The sequence below is a fragment of the Erithacus rubecula genome (genome assembly GCF_903797595.1).
Source record: "Erithacus rubecula genome assembly, chromosome: 10".
NCBI classification, from domain to species: domain Eukaryota; kingdom Metazoa; phylum Chordata; class Aves; order Passeriformes; family Muscicapidae; genus Erithacus; species Erithacus rubecula.
In genome coordinates, this window is record NC_136662.1 from 1,456,875 (window position 1) to 1,476,578 (window position 19,704).

Below are 19,704 nucleotides of genomic sequence, written 5' to 3' on the forward strand. Positions count from 1 at the left end.
CCCCTCCAGTGCCACCCCTGCCATGCAGGGACACTTTCCTCTGTCCCAGGTGTTCCAGCCTGGCCTTGGCACTGCCAGGGATCCAGGGGCAGCCACAGCTGCTCTGGGAATTCTCTTCCAGGGCTCCCCACCCTCCCAGCCAGGAATTTCTGCCCAATATCCAATCCAACCAACTTTCAATGTGAAGCCATTCCCTCTTTTTCTGTCCCTCCATCCCTTCTCCCTATTCATCTTTTAGGCAAAGAACCCCAGGAGTTTTCAGCACAGCAAGCACAGGGAAGTTTCCAAAATTAAAAAACATGAGCACAAAATCCATAAACTCATTGATACTCTCAAGATATAACTCTTAATTTATGCAAATCCATAATTATTTTCTCATCAAAGCAGGGTTTGAGAGGCAGAACTGACACTGGGCCAGGAGGGGCAGAGCTGCTCATGGAGAGAGAAGAGGGAAAAAAAGGAGGAAAAGCAAGAGGCACCAAACACCCTTGGCTTGCCAAGGCAAGTTCAGCTGAAACAGTGGAATAGATAATATTCCACAACATATTTATTCTTTTAATAGTTAAGCTCTGTTAAGAAAAAGCTTTTGAGGGAGGAAGAAGGGAATGATCTAGCAGGAGTTTCCATCCCTTTTGAAGCCTTCACATGGCATGAGAGGTGTCAGGTAATTAGTGCTGTCACCATTAGTGCAGCTTATTTCCCAAGTGCCACGCTGCCATTTGGCAAGAAGAGGATCCTGAGTGCTTCCAAGGGGGAAATTGCAGCAAAATAGACAAGTTTGGCAGGAAAAAAAAAAACAAAACAGTGGTCCTTGAAGCAGCAGGCTGTGCAGTTTTTTCATTTTGACAGGCTGGATGTGTTTGATATGTCTATTTAATGGGCTTTTAAATAAAACCACTGTTACTATAGTAACATTTGCATCAGAGGTTGTGCTCATGCTGCCTCTGAGGTGCAGAAAACCAATCTGCTCTGCTCACCTTTGTGCTTCACACTGATATTTTACATGGCAGACCTGTTTGCTAATAAATAATTTCCTTTTTTTCTGAGTATTTTCCCTCTCAGCTTGGAAATGATATATTTGAGCTGGTTGGCTTTGCAGTGACTAAGCCCTGAGTGTGGGAACAGCACTCCTGGTGCCAGGGAGAACAAGGATTGCACAAAAAGGGAATTATAGTGTGAGGAAATCCATGCTGGAATTGTCCAAGGCCAGCCTGGACTCTTGGAGCAACCTGGGATAATTGGAATGTCCCTGCCATGGAATGAGATGGGCTTTAAGGTCCTTTCCAAGCCAAACCATTCCACTCTACAATTCCATCTAATGAGACAAATTTTGCTTTTCTACTCTTCCATGAGGTTTTTCTGGTCCAACTCTGCTTTTACTCAACAGCACCAGAATATTTACACAGCAAAATGTGTAAAAAAAACCCTCTTTGGATGAGGAAATGAAACCACCCAGAGCTCTCAATCCCCCTAAAAAGTCTTTTAGTTGTGCATGTCCTTAGCTGGAATTAGCAGCTGGAAAATAAAGAGTATAATAATAAAGAGATAACAGATAAAAAAAGAGATAAAAATAAAGAGGATAATGGGAAGAGTGAAGGAACTTTTGAGCCTCTCCAATAACTTGACTTGATTTTCCTGCTATTTTTCTTCCTGATGTGCCTCATTTCAAATCAGATTTTAGTGCAAACATGCATGGATGGGATGTGGAACAACCCAAACCATGCAAAGCCAGCTTTGCTGATATCACAACCATAAAATAAGCAGGATTTTCTTCAGATCCCAGAGCATTGTTTGGTCTGTTATCCCCACAGCCCCTGCCAGGATGACACACTCAGCTCCAGCTCTGTAAACACCACGACTTTTTCCCTTCAGGGGGTGGTGATGGGAATCTATTTCCAGCAGCACTTGAGAAAAGCTGGCACCAATCTGGGTTCTCAAGTGGGATCTCTCACAAAGACCAGGAATTCACAGCACTGAGCTGAGAGAGAAATGCTGCAGAAAAGGTATTTTGAATAAATGCCTTCATTAAAATAAAATAAAATATAAAATTCTAGGGTTTTTATCAATTTAAGTGTTTTTTAATCTGTCCAAAATTCAGTTTGTGATAGTCATAGACTCAGGAAAAAATATCAGATGGGTGGTTTAATCCAGATTGAGGCCACTTTTGTGGTTTTGGTTATGGAGGGAGGATTTTACTTAAATGTTTGTATCTCAGTGATGAGTTTCATCCCACATGAAATAGAAATCTCATCCACTCATGCCCACAGTAACTGAAAATCATGGAAGGCTAGGAAAGAGCCTTAAAGTTGTTTTTTTAAAAAATGCCATCATTTTTTCATTAGAGTTGGGGAAGTTTGAAAATAGTTACAAGGATCCTTCCCCACCTACCTTATCCCACCATCCCAAAAGAGAAAAAAACATTTCTAAATAAAGGACATCACACATCTTTTATCCCAAAAGGGAGGGGGAAAAACATTTCTAAATAAGAGACAAATTCACATCCTTCATGGCTCCTTTCAGCTGCATTATTCTCAAAAATCAGATTATTTCACCTAAACATCAACAGAAGTGCTGTCCAGTTTTTAACTTTTACTAAGCACAGGGTTTGGGGTAAATTTTTGGGTAAATCCTTGGAAGATTTGGGTTTCAGTATCCAAACCCTGACAGAATTTCATCCCAGTTTAACTGGAGTGTGGAATGGCTGGATCCATCTGCTGAAACATTGACTTTCTGCTTATTTTCTAGATAATAATGAGAAGGAATTGCATGAGGGGGAAAAAATCTTGAGTGTGTGGTGAGAAAACAGGAAAAACTGGGCTAGGAAGGGAAGATATGGGAAGAGGCAAGAACAAGAAGCAGATGGATCCTTCTGGGGTGGGAATGATGTGTCCAGATAGTGCTGGCACAGAGGAGGTGAAGGGATGATTCTGGAATTGTGACAGCAGGAAAAGGGTCAAGGACACAGAGTCCCACCAAAAAAGGGTCAAATCTCTGAGAGGAACTGGCAGGGATTTATGGGATGGTGGGAACACTTGGATGCTGGGCTCTGAAGTTGTTCCCTTTTTATTTAGGAAAAAAATAAAAATAAAAATGGGAGCAGTACTACATGGGAAAATCATTCCCAGATTTTTGACAGAAAAATGGGAGCAGCATTGCCTGGGAAAATCATTCCCAGATTTTTGACAGAAAAATGGGAGCAGTATTACCTGGGACAGCCATTCCCATTTTCTGGCAGAAAAAAATGGGAGCAGTATTACCTGGGACAGCCATTCCCATTTTCTGGCAGAAAAAAATGGGAGCAGAATTGCCTGGGACAGCCATTCCCAGATTTTTGACAGAAAAATGGGAGCAGCACTGCCTGGGACAGCCATTCCCATTTTCTGGCAGAAAAAAATGGGAGCAGCACTGCCTGGGACAGCCATTCCCAGATTTTTGACAGAAAAATGGGAGCAGAATTGCCTGGGACAGCCATTCCCAGATTGTTTGGGAAAAAAAGGAGCAGAACTGCTTGGGACAGCCATTCCCTGATTTTGGTAGAAAAAAAAAAAAATGGGAGCAGCAGTGCCTGGGACAGCCATTCCCAAATCTGATTTGATTATTCAGTGCAGACAGGTTTTCCCTTCAGAAAGGTCACATTGCTTTAATTTATTTATTCAATTCCATCCTGGAGCTGGCTGCAGGATATCTGAGCACCCCTGAATCATCCCAGCTCAGCATCAGCTCCTTCCCTCCACATCACCACTCCAATTTCTTTGTACATGGGTTTATCAGGGACAAAACTGACTGTTAAACTTGATTAATAATGCTAATTTCAAAAGGTTTCATTTTGGGCCAGGAGTTTTGAGGTTTAAATGGGACCAAACCAGCCTAAATCCTGCTGCCACATTCAGTCTCCAAATAAAAACACAGCCCTAAGGAATGATCTATTACTGCCATTTAAAAGTTAGCTACTATTCATTTAATGAGATTACTAAAATGCTACAGGAAATCAGCTGTTGACTGACCCTTAAAATGAGTTTACCTCATTACCTGCCCATTACAGAGCAGAAAATACAATTACTGCAGGAACTTGGAGCACTTCACACAAAACTGAAGGGTTGTGGGCAATAAAAACACTTCAGTGTCAGACAAACAGGTGGAAGAAAATTGCTTTTGCCCTTTGATTTACTTAAAATTCTGCAAAGAATCCAAAAGTTTGGGGTTTTGTGGAAATGATCCCCCAAATTGACTTTATTTCTGGTTTCATTCTTCCCATCACTGAAGGGAAAGGGAGCAGTGCTGTCACTCACTGTGACTTCATCACCTGTCAGAAGCATCACTGCATCAGCAAAAAGATGAGACTAAAATGAAATTAATTGGGCCATTTTTCACACCAAACCAAAGGCCACACTTTAAAAATACCTCCCAGCCCACAAAGCTTGAGAAACCATCTCAAAACATCAAACAAAAATTAGTAACAGTGACGAGGGGTTTTGTATTTCATAAAAATAGTTCTGGCATTAAAAACCTTCCAAATGTGACAAATCAACTCCTGCAAAAGAACAGAGAAACAGAGATACCTGTGATTATCTTCAGGTCTCCAAAGGGAGGCAAATAATCCCAATTTTAATTGAGGATATTGCCTGAATCCTAATTAACTTTCCACATTCCTCACTTCTGAGACCCCCAGACAAAGGTTGGGCATTGGGAAATTGTTTCTCATGACTGGCTGGCTGTTAAGAGATCCATGAAAACTGATTTATTTTCTGCTGGAGATTTTAATTAAACAGCAAAATATTTGTTAGGAATGCAATCTTTAAAGGAATGGGAAGAAAAACCAGCATACTCAGGAGTGGCTAAATTTTATTAGTTTCTATAATCTGATTTTAAAAATAAAATTTATTTCTGTATGCAGGAGAAATATTCTGCATTTCTTAATCGGTTCCAATTAAACAGAGCACAGTTTTCTTTTGGGATTTTTTTATATGGGAAATGGTTTTATCATCCTGGAGCTGTTGAAAACATCTGAATGTCTCCCTGCAATCATTTATTTGGTGATAAAAACCCAGCCACACACAGGGTTATACTGGGAAATTGCAGAGCAGCAAAATCACAACCTCATATCAAACATGCAAATGTCACCCTCAATCCTCTTATTCCAAGTTTTGCTTCCAAAGGCACTTTAAACACCTTTAACTTGTCCCCAAATCCTCAAAAAACCAAAAACACCCAAGCAGCATCTGCCATTCATTCATGGACCAAGGAAAGGAAAGCAGCACAGTCAAGGTATTGGAGAATGGAGCTCCAAGCAGTGATAAATCAAAATTTAAAAGTATTGATAACCAGAAATGATCCCCTGGACCCACCAGAGACACCAGCATTGCTGTTTGTACCTCAGAAATATTCTCCTTTTAAGGGTTTCAAACAATATAAAACTCCAGCCTGAATAGCATTTCTGCTCCACAACAGTGAGCAATTAATTTTCTCAGCATTCCCCAAGAAAACATGCAATTAAAAATATATAACAATGTAACACAGGCATTTTCCACCAGGGAATTTCCACCAGTTAGGCTGTGGGCAGGCAAAGTGCTAAAAAATATTAGGGGTTCATATCCCAACACCTGGGCTGATTTGAAATTTGTCTTAAAATCATTTCACAGAAGTCTTCCCTGAATGCAAAACTGCAAAAACAAAGCTCATTATCATGTACAATGCATCTTTATTATTAACATGATGTGCATTTATTACTAATATTACGTGTCATTTTGCACAGTTGTGTTCACTGCATCTAAATTACTGTATTAAAGAAAGCCATGGGTTGAGTCTCACTTTGAAAACAATCTTTTACCTGTTCCTTAAGAATTTTCTGAGGGAAAAGAGGGATGTTTTTATCATCCCTGTGGTCTCCCCTGCAGGATCTCCCACACAAGGAATTCTAGGTGTGGAACTCACAGGCAGACAAGGGGTAGGAGAGGGATCAGCCCATTAGAAAAATAAATATCCAGAATATTTGTTACAATCTAGAACTAGTCTATAGGAAGTAATAATTCCATTTAAAAAAAATAAATAAGCACTGCTCATGGGGAATAAACACCTGTAACCCATTTTTAATATAACCCAGAAACAGCTGCACCAAACCTCAAAATAAAGGGCAAAAAGCAAACCAATAAAACAAGACAAATACAGAACAGGCCTTTGAAGAAAATGTCTCGAGCTGATTTTTAAAATTTGATCCCAATCCAGCAGCCAATGCTTCCTCATCCATTTGATCAGCTTTTCCCTGGAAAACCCTGCAGTAGGAAATGGTGTGTGCAGGGGCCACTTAAATCAATGGCTCATTAGCACCTGCTGAGTGTCCAGCTTAATGAGAGTCTGTCCATCCTTTATCAGAGGCCAGGAACAATCAAACTGGGAGGATCTGAGCTCCTGCTGCCTTAGGGATGGACAGAGCTCCTTTTGGGGCTTCCCATCAGTGCAACTTCAACAATTTGAAATGTTTCTTACCAGGACATTTTGTTGGGTATCACCCCCGAGTTAACAAACTTACACTCATTTATGGGATATGAAAGGTTTTAGGAAGTTTCCCAACTGCTCAGGAAGGTCACCAGCTTCTGGGAGGATTGAAGAACCCAAAAAACCAGTGCCAGATTGTCACCAGCAACCCTGTGCTGGTTTCTTAATCCAGCTCAGTGGATGTGAGGGAATAACCAAAGAAAATAATCTGAAATAAGGGTGGGAGGGATAGGAAACCAAAGTCACCCCACACAAACAGCACCCCCAAATCCAGCAGGAGGTTAAAACAGAGAACTCAGATCAAAGGCAGAGCTGAGGTGACTCTGCCAAAGGTGAAGAGCATTCCCAAAATCCCTGTGCACAGCCAGCAGCTCTCTGACCCACTCACCTTCCCCAAAGGCTTGAACTGCTGTGAAAATGAAGCTCCAGCTCTTCCAAAGAGACACCACACACTCCTCCTGATGGTGGGGGAGTCAATAATTCCATTTCTCCAAGCTCTGGGGAGATCTGAATTCCCCATTTAATTTTTTCATCACCTTAATACCAGAAGTGACCTGGAAGAGAAGGAGAGCTCTGATGCTCCCTGCATCCCTGCCCTGCTGACAGATTTTTGTTTTTTGGAAGAAAGGGATGTGCACTACCTCACACCCCATCTTTTTTATGGAATGCTGTTAAAAACCTTACACAAGAAACAACTGATGACCCTTTACCTTTCCAACACAATCTACATTAATTCCACTTCCATGGCTCCTGGAATTTTCCATTCCACCATCACAGGAAAGCAGCACTGGATGTGTTTTACCTTCCCTCTCACACCTGTCTGTTGTCACCTCTTGAAATTTAAGACAGACAAATCTTTAAGCATCAGATATGTTTATTAGACAGTTCCAAAAGTCAGTTTTAGTAGGCAACTTGGAAAGAAAAGTAGAATATGTTTGAATGTCCATGTTTTAATACTTCATGATCTCAAGGAAATGGCAATTACATGAGATAAAAATTGGTTTTTTACAAAAGGTACAAAAGCTGCACTACATTCCCAATGGCAGGAAACAGGATTAGTTGACAAGGAACCTTTGGAAAATTCAGATTTCCAGCTGATTCTGGAGCACTGATGTTGCCATGTAGGTGCATTCAAAAAAAACAGCATTTTGTGAAAATTAAGGCACTTTGGATACACAGTATTCCCTTCCACATGGGAAAACCATTCCAGATAAAGCACAGGAAATTCCCACTGGAGGGATGGGACAGAACTCCCAGTACAGACCATCAGAGCTTAGTGGGAGTGAAGCTCTGGAGAAAAAAAACCTCACTGAAATATTATTTTTTACCATATTTGATAACAAAGTACAATTTGCTTTACAGAGGTTAAGGGAGATCTCCATAATTTTAACACAATCTTAAACATTAAATGTAAAATCCATGGGAAAACAGCATGAAATTCACATTAGGGATTAGTGCACAGAGCTACTTCCAAATAATAATAATAATAATAAAAATAACAATAAAAAAGCATTGACCTTCTCCTCTTAACACCCATGAGGTACCCACCAACCACAGCCCAAAGGGGACACACAGTACAAGGGAAAAAATTGGCAAAAAGCAATTTAAAACAGCATTTTCTGATCCTCCTTATCACTTCAGATTGTCCTTGTTCACTGCTCCTGTCCCACAAAGAATGATTTATTTTAAGGAAAAATTCAATCTCAGCTGGTTTTCCTCCCCAAAACTCCATCACTAATTGAGTAGTTTTGTAGATTTCTATTGCAGCCTTTGGTACATAAATGGAATAAAATATTTCCAAAATCCAACCCCAATCCAAGAGGAGTAAAATGGAATTGTTAGAATGGCACTGCCTGGGTTTTATTTCACTGTTTTACTTCATTATTGAGTGAAAAAATGTCACTGTACAGAGAAAAAAAAGGCATTTTCTTTAAAATCAAAGCAGGATTTAAACATGGAAATGTTGTTTCATCTGAAACTTTTGGTTTATCATTAAAATAAGTGATCTCCCCAGTTTTAACAGATCTCATCAAAAGCAGGAAGACACTCAGATAATTTGTTATTCCCAGGATTTTTGTAAGTTCATCCTGCTATTGGATGGAGCATTAACATTCAGAAAAAAAATCTGTCAGTAAAATTAATGTTAATTCCTCTGTTAGCAGGAGACAACCTGGAACCCCTCAAATATAAAATACAGTTTCAAGTGTTCCTTCTGAAATTTCCATTGGAAAACATGGAATTAACCTTCCTGAAACCTCATTTTCCATTCCACATCCCACAACTGGGGAGCACAAAATGATTTCTGTCCCCATTTCAGAGTGTTCAGTTCATTAATTACTGAGCATTCCCATTATTAAAGTAATAAAGTAATAAAAATTCTATTTTCCTTAAGTGTGATTATGTGAATGTTTCCTAGGATAATGCTGTTTAAAAATATAGTGTTTTAATGTAAAAACAACCTTTTTCCAGACAAAAAAAACCCAGGAGTTGAAGTTTGTTTTAAAAGCAAGGAGAAAATTAGAAATCCTACCCAGGAGAACACTCAATTCCCTGCAGTTCACACCCATAAAAATACAGAGTTGGACATTAAATTGTGATTTTAACTGTCCTGAGGGTAGTTTCTCCTTTTGTGAACCTCCACAGAAGTCATGTCAGCCTTAAGATCCATTAAAATATATTATTCCCCAAATATAGCCACCATTTTTAAATTGAATAGGGACAGAAAATAACTTGGTGGGGAGAAAATGATCTTGAAACAAAAATAAATGGAAGGGTTTTTAACCAGGGTTATTTTCTTTTGCTTTCATTATTTTCATCACTTATATTTGGCTTTATGTCATTAAGAAAAATCACAATTTTCCTCAAATTACAATTAATGAAATACAAACTCACCCTAATTAAAGCAGAAAGATTGATCAAGCTGAACAATCCCCATTAGGAGAATTTTTATATTATATGGTTAAAAACCCAACAGGAATGGCTCAATGCAATTAAACCAAAAATTAATGCAAACATAGTGAAAAATGGATAAACCTGCTCCTGTTTTGTAAACTTCTTCATGGATAAATTCACAATAATTCCAGATTTTAGTGACTACTTCAAGCCAACTGTCAGCACTGTCCCTTTGGCTGAAGTGCATTAAAAAAAGCAAATGATGCAGTGAAAATGTAAAACCACGTGGACAACACACACATTATAATATCTATACATACACACAGAAGAGGGAGCAAAAAGCTGTAAAATATTCAGAATTACCAGCACCACAGTGAGCTCCTACCACTGCTCCCAGCTAAAGTCATCTCCTCTGCCAAACACAAGGAAAAAGCCTAAAATAGTAAGGAAAATGACTGCATTGCCAGCCAGCACCAGGCCACAGGCTCCCCATTTGATCTGAAATGCAAGAAATGGAACAATCAAAGCAGTTCTTGGAAAAAATGCTCAGGGCAGTTATTTCTAGGCATTAGATCAGCTAAAATACTAAAAAAAAAAAAAAAAAATCAAAATACTACAGGAAGATGCTAAAAGCAGAACAGGTAAACAATAAATAATTCAATTTGTGTGACTAATTATTCAATTAGCAGCCACTTGTATCACTAATAAACACTTCAGCCAAGCTATTGCTAGGATTTAGAAGAAAATGATGACTTGCCTTACAAATCATTAAAACACACCTAAATTAGAGAGAAATCTGGTGAAATTAGTGATCTCCTTTCATTGCCATGCAACAAAATCAAAAATCTCCTTTTAAATAAGTAACAGGCATAGAAAATGTGGATTTGAGAGTAAACAGGTTTTTATTCATGAGCTGCACAAATAATTTACTTAAATAAGCAACATTTACTCTTAAAATACATGACTGAGAGTTCCCTCTTGTGGTCATTCTGCTGCTGCCAGGCCACAAATCCAAAATAAAAATATTAGAGGGATTTATTGCCAATAAATTCAGAGCAAGTACATCAATGTGAAGGGGAAAAACAACAGGACTCAGTAAAACATTGTTGGGTGGTTGGGACACAAATGTGACCAAAATTTCACCACTGGAGAGCAGTTCAGAAAGAAAAGAGGAAAGAATTTGGAGTTTCCTCAGGTTTTGAGGGAATAAAGTTTGGGAAATGCTTTGAGAACCACAAGGGCAGCTCTGGAAAATTGGTTTTTTAACTCCTAACACTCCCCAAATCTGCAGCATCCTAAATGGAGAATTCAGACATTCTATGAGAGAAAAAAAGGAAGCAAGAGAAAGAAATGATGCAAAGGGTCATGAGACACAGAGGCATGAGGTGGAGAAGGAGATTTTATCTTGTATTGGACCAAAACAAAGCTAAAAACTTTTCAGTCATGTGAAGAGCTTTGTGGGGCTTTTTTTTCAGATCAAAAAGGCAAATTTCATTGGATTATTTTCACACACAGACAGCACCATCATGAAATGAAAGAGCAAATTTCATTGGATTATTTTCACCAGCAGACAGCACCATCATGAAATAAAAGCAGGATGGGAGATGATCTCCAGGAAATGATGCCTGAGAATTAAAATGCCAAGGACTTACTGCTTCCACCCGTGCAAGGATGATGGGGAATCCAAAGGCAGAGACAACAATCCCCGTGGTGAAGAAATAAGCCAGCTCCCTGCAGGCACTGCTGGCTGCATCGCTGTCATCACCCACCCTCTTGGCAATGAAGTGGGGAATGGGGCAGATGAAGTAAAATATCAACACAAACAGCGGCCAGTACACACTGGGAGGGGAAAAAAAAAAAACAAATGTTCATCAGTTCAAATAGATATTTCCATCAGGGAGTTGGTGCAATACCCCTAATCCTACTTTTGGTTTGATGCAGAGGATTCCACCCAAAATGGGGCAATTCCAGCCCCCAGAACATCCACCCTCTCACACGAGCAAGTTTTAATTTATTTTTGACTGATTTTGCTGATTCAGCCCTGGCCACGGAGGGAGCAGGAAATGCACTGGAGCAGTTTTCCCAAATCCCAGAGATAAAGCAGGAACACCTTGCTCTCATCTCTGTGTCAGAGCTCTCTCGAACCTCCTCGGGGTTTTTAAAGTGTTACCGACACGGAAATCACGGGATTCCAGAAGAGTTTGGGCTGGAGGGAACCCAAAGCTGATCCAGCTCCAGCCCGGCCATGGGTGGGGACATCCCACAAGGAAACCTGGAGGAGGATTGTTCAAAAAACCCAGGAAATTAAGGAAAATGCTTGCGTGAGCTTATAAACGTCACTTTAGCAAGGTGGCACCGCTTTTCCTGAGGCAGCAGAGCGCTGTTTGCACTCTTTATTTTAATGGAAACGCAAAGGAAGGGATGTTTAATCACAACAAAATGCCACGTGCCAGGCGCCTGGGAGCGGGGAGGGGCTGCAGGAGGAGCGTTCGATGAGAGAAAATGAATTAATGGATTTTAAACAGGCCAAGCTTAGCGGAGGGCGCCGGCCCTGCTCACCCGTAGTACTCCAGGGCGCAGCCCAGCATGAGGAACGTCAGCCCGATGGCTCCGCTGAACGACAGCGCCACGAGAGCTGCAAAGGCACAGCGCGGGCGGTGAGGCGGGGCTGCCGCACCGGGCATCCCTCAGCGAGCACCGGCTACCGCCTCCCCCGGTGCCGGGCAGCCCTCCCCGCCGTGCCCGGCCGCCTCCCCCCGCGCTGAGGCGCTGCCCGGGCCGCGCTCCCTCACGGGGAGCCCCCGGTACCTTTCACGCCCGCCATGTCCGGGCTCCCTTGGCGCCGCGCGACTTCCGCCCTCTGGCCCCGCCTCTTCTCGCCGCGTCACGTGACCGAGCCTTTAAAAGGAAGGGCGGGGCCAGGGAGGGGCTTTTTCCGCCCCACCCTCCGCCCTGAGGGGACGGCCCCGGGGCGGGGCTTAACCCACATAACCCTCACAAACAAACGGGTTTATTTTCATGTATAACCTCTGTATGACCGTACCGAATGTATCAGTGCGTTCATTAAATTCATATCTGGGTGTAACAAACGTGTATTTGGGCGCAGCCTCGATCTGGATCCATCAACAGGATTTAAAGAGCTCCCGCCCCTCAGGCGCTGCCGTTTTGTGAGTTCCTGAAAAATCTCTGATTTCGCCCCAAAAATGGATCCAGGCGCCCTTTTGCCTCGGGCGGGGCCACCTCAGCACCTGCATCCTCCACCCTCCTGCTAATCCACACTAAAAACGGTACAGTGTGGGTTTTTTTTTAATAGCTATTTTTTTTCAAGCCTTGGATTTTTGAGGTGATGCTTTGTTGCTTCCACAGAAGCCTTTTGACCCAAGAACAGCCTTATTCAGTCAGCTATGGCCTTTTTGCCCCAAAACCAGCATTTTTCCCCCAAAACCAACCTTTTTGACCCCATACCAGCATTTTTGTCCCAAGAAAAGCTTTTCAGAGAGAGGTTTTGCACAACCTTTTCAATAATCCTCCCCAGGGAGCTTTTCTTCAGATACCTCCCTCCTCAACTCCTCTCTTTATACATTCCCCAATCCATATTTTTGCCATTTTTCATTATCTAAAATTATATTGACCCATAAGGCTTATTAAAACAGGCTAAATACTTCCCAAAATTTTTTTTTAAATTTGGGTTTGCTGACTTGTTTGGCTGTGGGTCTCTGAAGGCAGTAGCCTAAGAACTGCAATGTTAAATTTTAATAATTCCCAAATAATTTGTGAAAAGCACCTGTGGATAATGACAAACCTGACCCAGCCAGGGCTCACCACCCCTCACACAGAATGTAAGATTTGAACCTCGTGGTCACAAGCACAAAAGATACCTGAATATGTTAATTTGAGCTTTTTAATGTATATACAAATGTTTTAGACCAGTCACAATTTCATCGAGTATATACCTTATTTACAAAAATTACAATAATTTAGTCAAACAGTAAACCTGAACATTGATAACCTCTGTCACTACCAGATATGACAAGAATGGGTTGGTTTTTTTTTTTTTTAGTTAACTATTTGGATATACATACATCCTAATACTTTCATGCATCCATAAAAACATTAGGGATGGAAGTAACCAAAGCTTAAGTGGGGTAAAGGGGTTTGGTGGGTTGTTTTTTTTTTTTTTTTGGTAAAGTTTAATGATGGATTTGTATTTTGTGAATGGATGTGTATCCAGAATTATGTGCTGTGACAAACTCGATACAAAGCTAATGAGGTTCTCATCATTAAAAAAAGTACATTATAGTAATGAGATCCTTTTTTATTATATAGGCATAGGTCACAATATCTACAAATGTGAATGAGAAACAATAAACCAACAAATCACAGGAACATGATTCACATTCCAGTTATCTCTTTAAATAAGACAAGCACATACTGGATCAAAACATTAATAAATAACATCCAGTTTGTTACTATTATCTTAAGGTCTTTTATATAAAAGGAGACCTATGTGTTGGTTTCACATTTTCAGTTAATGGCAGTAAATAATGGACCAGTACAACAAAAGGATGTTTCATACAGAAAGCCATGTACTTTGACACACTGTCTTTGCAGTTATAGCTTTGCCACTTGAAAATGTAAATGCAACAAGTAGTGGATTGTCTTGAAAAACCACCAGCCTTAAAGACTCACATCTGATGGCAACCTGTTCCTGAGGCAGTAAATACAGATTATTTCCTGCCCATCTTCTGAGTATCCCTCAAATGCAGATAGGTGTTGGTAAATAAACTGCTAGCTTTAGTTACTCTGCAAAAGAATGCCAGAATTTGGGGTGGAGTTTGAATTTCAACTTTTGACCTAGGAAAGCTGCTTTCAGCTTCAGCAACAGAGAGATTTCCTTGTGTTGTTATTGCTTTGGTCCAATAGAAACTTAGAAGATAATCAATTTGCACGGGAGTGACCTCAGAAATCAGACCTGGTCTGTGGATGTCTGTGTGACAGCTCGTGCACCATGATCTGAAAAATGAAGTTGCAAGAGGTTTCAGCCTGCCAAGAGCCTTGGCCAAGTGCTCTGGAGCTGATAAAGGCATAAAGGTGATACAAGTGGGCTGGGAAAAGTTCTGAATCCTCAGGAGGGGAAGTGTTGCCTAGAATCTGGGAAGTTTCTAAACCTCTCCAGCAGAATTTGAAGTTGTTGGTATCTCTTTGATGCTTTCAGGCTGCTGATGAGAACCACGGGAAGTGCAGCAAGTTCTCATTCCCCACTTGGACAAGGTGAATTCACCCTGCCCCCCAAAACTGCTACTTGTCAAACCAACAAGAGAGTTGGATTCAAGGATCAAGGACTCATTGCTTGCTTTCCAAAGCAGGTGCTGAGGAATTCTGCCTGCACATTTCCCTGCACTGAAGCACAGCATTAATGCAAAAGCAGCAGGCAGCTGCCACACCCACCCAGCCCAGGATTCAGTTTTGGCTTTATTCAGCCAGACTACACTAGATGAGTCATTAAGCAGCAAATGGTGACTGTTAGGAGTGTGCCTAAACCACAGCTGAGCACTTCAATTGGATAATTCCATCCAAACCCAGAGAAAAAAACAAATGTACATCAAAGTCTGGGCCTCACCAGCAGCTGTTGAACTCAACTGAAGTGTTGCCATATCACACCTCACCAAAAAAAAAAAAAAAAAAAAAAAAAAAAAAAAAAAAAAAAAAAAAAAAAAGTAGGAAATTCACCAGCTACACTTTGTTGGAGACACACCAATTCCACCTTTTTCCAGTATGTGTTCTCTCTTGTCCCACTGGAATCCAAAATAAAATAGAAAAGTTACCAGAAGCTGCAACCCTATGGCTCTGGTAAGGTGAGCCAGGTGACCACAGTTCCTCTGAGCTCAGAATTCTGCAGACAAGTGTTAGGAAACCTTTCTCGTGCTCTTCATGATAAGTATTAGGCTCTTAGTTTTCTGAAACTTCTGAATTTCCAGCCAGAGTTTGGTTGATCTGTGACATTTGTGACAAGAGACTATATAAGCACTAGCATGGGTCTGGAGTGGAGGCTGAGAAAGTACCTAATACAAGGGTTTTTGTCCTTGGTTTTCAAATTCTGACCAGGCATCGTTTAGCTCCATAAATATCATCTTTGCATATTGTTCATATGGCTGCCCAGTAGCCTGGAATAGAAACAGAGGGGAAAGAGAGATGTCAGAGTTCCCAAACCCAACCACAACAGCTGGCACATGTGCAGATTCCCAAGCAGTTCCATGAATTTTCATTTTTTTCCTTGACAAAAATAAGCTACTCTGGAAATTGCTTAAGAATCTCTTGGCATTGCTGCTCCTCAGAGCTGACAACCCCCAGGGTGGGATAAAACACTGTCCCATGGGCATAATAAATGTAACCTTCTAAAAATAAATATAACCTTGGCTTTGGGAGAGGAATTGCACCTGCATGGAAGGGGAAGAGCTGCCACCTGACACAGCTCCTGGATGAAATCAGAATCCCTGCAAGCCTCAGGCAGCCCACATCCTCCCAAGGCCTCCAAGTGGAAGCTTCCTCCTCCCCATGGGGTGTCCCAGCTGGAGTCCTTGCTCCCTGGTCAGCAGCACGAGCCACGAGCTGGGCAATCAAACAACCTGATGGTTCTGTTGTAGGAGCTTTGGTTTGATTTTAGCAGGAACTGTTGTCCAGCAGCAGAATGACTGAGAGTCAAAGTGAGGGTGACAAAAGCTCTGAATTTCTGCTGCTTGAAGCAGCAGGTTCCAGGCAAATCTTGGGGCTGGGAGTGGTTTCACAAAACCCCTGACTGGTTTGGGTTGGAAGGGACCTTAAAGATTAAATGGCCCCACGGGCAGGGACACCTTCCACTATCCCAGGTTGTTCCAACCTGGCCTTGAACACTTCCAGGGATGAGTTTAGAGTTCTCAACTTTCAGAAACCAGCACAAATCTTGATCTCCCATTTCCACATTTGCAGCAATGAATCCAGCACCCATCCAACACTTCCTAACCTCCCCAGGAGGTGGAGCAGCCCAGCCTCACCTTGTCGGGGTGAACGACGAGCACAGCCCTCCTGTACACCTTCTTCACCTGCTCTGGAGTCACCAGGTCTGCCATACTCACAGGCTTCCACTTGGTCTCCCCTGCCCACAGCACTGTGTGCATGGTGGACAGCAGTGCCCTGATATTCCTCTCCTTCCCTTCAATCCACTCCAGCACCTGCAGAAAGGAGGGTAAGTTATGTCCCACATTAGATATTCCACCAGGACAGAGTTTCTTCATTTGAATAGCTGTGACCCCAAGAAGCATCTTAAATTTCTTTGCATTTCCATTTCTTCAGAAAACCTTTGTCTAATTGTCATTAATTTTTGTATCACTGCTTGAAAGTTAAGACAGACTCTGAGCAACATCCCTGCTAAAAACACTTAGTAATGCTTGATGGAATAGTCAAAAGACAAATTAAGTATTAACTGCCTGCTTCTTTAGCAAGGTTAATTGCACACCTAAATTAAGCTCAGCCAAGCTAAAATGTAAATGTGAAAACCAAAGCCTAAGTAGATTTTACAGTTCCAGGCTGAGCTGTCCCAATGAAATAAAAAATGCATCAGAGCAAAGAGATTATATTGGGAAGGCCAAATCAGCTGGGAGCTTCAGTGACTCCACAGCTTTTGTGGGGATAAAAATGGGAAAACTCCTGCCCACTCCATGGCCTGACCCCTGCCCAGCTGTTGTGGCTGATGGTGGTGCTCAGTGTGGCTGCTGTCACTTCCCAAAGGTTAAAACCTTTCCACAAGGTTAAAACCAGGAAATTTTGGGAGGATCAATCTGTTTTATAGAGCTTGGCTTTTGCTGCAGCTTTTCCTTTGAGTTCTCTCTCCTGCCATTCCAGTTTGTGGTCATACAGAGCAGGACAGGCTGAATTCCCTTCCCTTTCATAAGAGATCTGCACTTTGGCAATTTATTGAGGAGAGATGAGAGAATTCCAAAGCAGGCAGGATTAATGAGGCAGAGGATTAGCTCAATTAGCTGTGCCTGTAATCAGGGCTGGAGTGCTGGGGAAGAGCAGCAGCCCAGACAGTGACACTGAGCCATTGTTGATGTGGCCTGGTTGGGGACAGAAATGTAACCTTGGAGTTTTAAATCTGTTGAGGACATTGCATGACAGGGAGAACATCACCAAGAATTTTGCTTACTTTTAGTTTTTCAGGGTCCATCTCCTTTGCCATTTCTTCTTTTCTCATCTCAGCTATTGTTTTCGGGCCCTTCTTGTCCTTGTGAGCATTAAACCCTTGACCAGATAATAAATCTTCAAAATCTGCAGACACTTTTGGCTTGGAATCTTGAAAAATGAGAAGATTTGAAATTATTGCCATATCAGGAGTGCATTCAACACTGGCTTTCTACATAAGAAACATCCTTTGGTTAATCACATTAACAATGTCCCAGTGCTAATGAACATGCAGTTCTCATGAAAAACGTTACTTGATGTTTTTAAATCTAAAAATACTTGAAACTTAAACTTGATGTTTAGAAACTTAAAAATACTTTAAAGTTGTTATTGTTATAGAGTCCCAGAATGGTTTCTGTTGGAAGGTTTATCCACCTTCCACTATCCCAGGATGCTCCAACCCCCTTCCAACCTGCCCTTGCACACCTCCAGGATTATTCTGGAAGCTCATTTGGAATACAGGACTTCCTAAATAACACAGTTTGACATGTAGGACAGGACAAAACACCAAAAAATCCACGAGTGACTTGCTTAGCCCTGACCAAAGGGAGATCCCGAGGGACCCCCCCTGCGGCTGCCCAGGGCTCTTACCGACACTGGCGGCTGCCTTGCCCCGCTCCGCCGGCGCTCCCTGCGAGAAGCTCACGTTGTAGTTGGGCTTGTTCTGGGGGGAGGCGTGGGCCACGCCGGGCTGGCCTTTGGCCTGTGTCCCCTGCCAGCCGTAGCCCGAGCCCTGCTGCCACCCGCTGCCACCCATGGGCTGCGGCGGCGGCTTCTGCGGGGACGGGGGGAACCCCCCGCCCATGCCCGTCGGCGTGGTGGGCTTGCTGGCGAACGAGGGGCCACCTGCGGAGAGCCACGGGAGGGCATTCAAACAGGGAATCCGGCCCGCCAAATCCCCCCCGGCTTGGGTTTTATCACCCGGAGATGGGGTAAGCCGGAGGCGTTTTAAAGAGCTTTTATTCCGTTTTCATTCCGGTCTTGTACGGATGGTGAGACAATACAGATGTTTTAATTCGCACCATCACAACCACCCCTCGTGAGTTCTGTTAAAATACATTTTTCATCGTTCTATTTCCCCAAAGTATCTAGTCTTATTTTCAAAGCCACCTTTAAAACGTTTTTTTCTAGCTCCATTTCTCTCTCAACAATATCTTTCCTATTCCAAACCATTTCTAAATCAACATTTCTTATCTCCAGGTTGACATATAAATACATACTGTGTAAGCCTTCTGTCAAGCCCTGAAAACTCTCTACAAATCCATTTCTCATCCCCCAGGCTTCCTTTTCCAGCTCTGCCACCAATTTTTTTGACCCGAGGTTGCTCTGTGAGTTGTTTACAGGGCAGTGCCTGGCTTTGAGGGTTTGAAGAATTGGAAATTCCTTGGAAAGCTACAGCTCTGTGTGGATGGTGGCAACACACAATGACAGAACGATTAAAGTTGGGAGAGACCTTAAAGTCCCATTCCAGTTCCAGGTTGCTCAGAGCCCCATCCAGGCTGGCCTTGAGCACCTCCAGGGATGAGGGAGCTCTCTGGGCAGCCTGTGCCAGTGCCAACACCCAGTGCTGGTGTTAAAATGGTGTCTCCTCACTCTGTGCTGATTAAAACCATCCTCAGAGATGGGTCCCAGCACCTCACTGCTTTAGGGGATGCTCCTCTGGCTCTGGTTGTGTTTGTGGGAGGTACCCAGTGTCAATATTTTATATTTCACACTGACATCCACGCTCAGCTCCCAGCTTGCAAATGTGTCATGGAAACTGGATGAAGTGCTTTCGATTTAGTCACGACAGACAAAAATGTGCTTAAATCCCCTGGGCATGCCAAGCCATTTGTTTTGAAACCCCACCACTCTCCTACAGAATGCATGTTTTAGAAGGACCTCGGTGGCTCTGACGTGGGGCTTGGCAGCCTTTTTATTTTGCTCCTGCAGAGCAGCCTGAAATCCAGCAGAGGGAACTGGGAAACCTGACTCCAGAGCCATGCTGGGGCTGACGCAAAGGGGAAAACAAACACCACCGGAGAGCTGAGGGCAGCAACAAAGGCAGGACAAATCTCTTGATCACACTCAGACAATGCTGGCCTTTAGGGAAAACTTCAGTAA

General features: G+C 42.4%; 2 protein-coding genes across 5 annotated transcripts in view; both read right to left on the reverse strand.

Moving 5' to 3' along the window:
• Positions 1-9,249: 9,249 nt before the first annotated feature.
• On the reverse strand, positions 9,250-12,298 carry LEPROT (leptin receptor overlapping transcript). Its single transcript, XM_079314477.1, has 4 exons — positions 12,193-12,298; positions 11,944-12,019; positions 11,037-11,223; positions 9,250-9,882 (listed from the first exon to the last, which is right to left on the reverse strand). The coding sequence occupies exons 1-4, from the start codon at positions 12,206-12,208 to the stop codon at positions 9,766-9,768; spliced, it is 396 nt and encodes a 131-aa protein (XP_079170603.1). The 5' UTR covers positions 12,209-12,298; the 3' UTR covers positions 9,250-9,765.
• Positions 12,299-13,269: 971 nt separating this feature from the next.
• DNAJC6 (DnaJ heat shock protein family (Hsp40) member C6) overlaps positions 13,270-19,704 on the reverse strand; it is a gene marked incomplete at its 5' end in the record, with an annotated part of 44,648 nt that continues 38,213 nt past the window's right edge. For all 4 annotated transcript variants that reach the window (XM_079314449.1, XM_079314451.1, XM_079314450.1 and 1 more), the window contains 4 exons: positions 13,270-15,548; positions 16,416-16,592; positions 17,567-17,712; positions 18,193-18,447. In XM_079314449.1, coding sequence (XP_079170575.1) covers positions 15,447-15,548; positions 16,416-16,592; positions 17,567-17,712; positions 18,193-18,447 — 680 coding nt within the window. In that variant the 3' untranslated portion in view covers positions 13,270-15,446. The remainder of the gene's footprint in view (positions 15,549-16,415; positions 16,593-17,566; positions 17,713-18,192; positions 18,448-19,704) is intronic.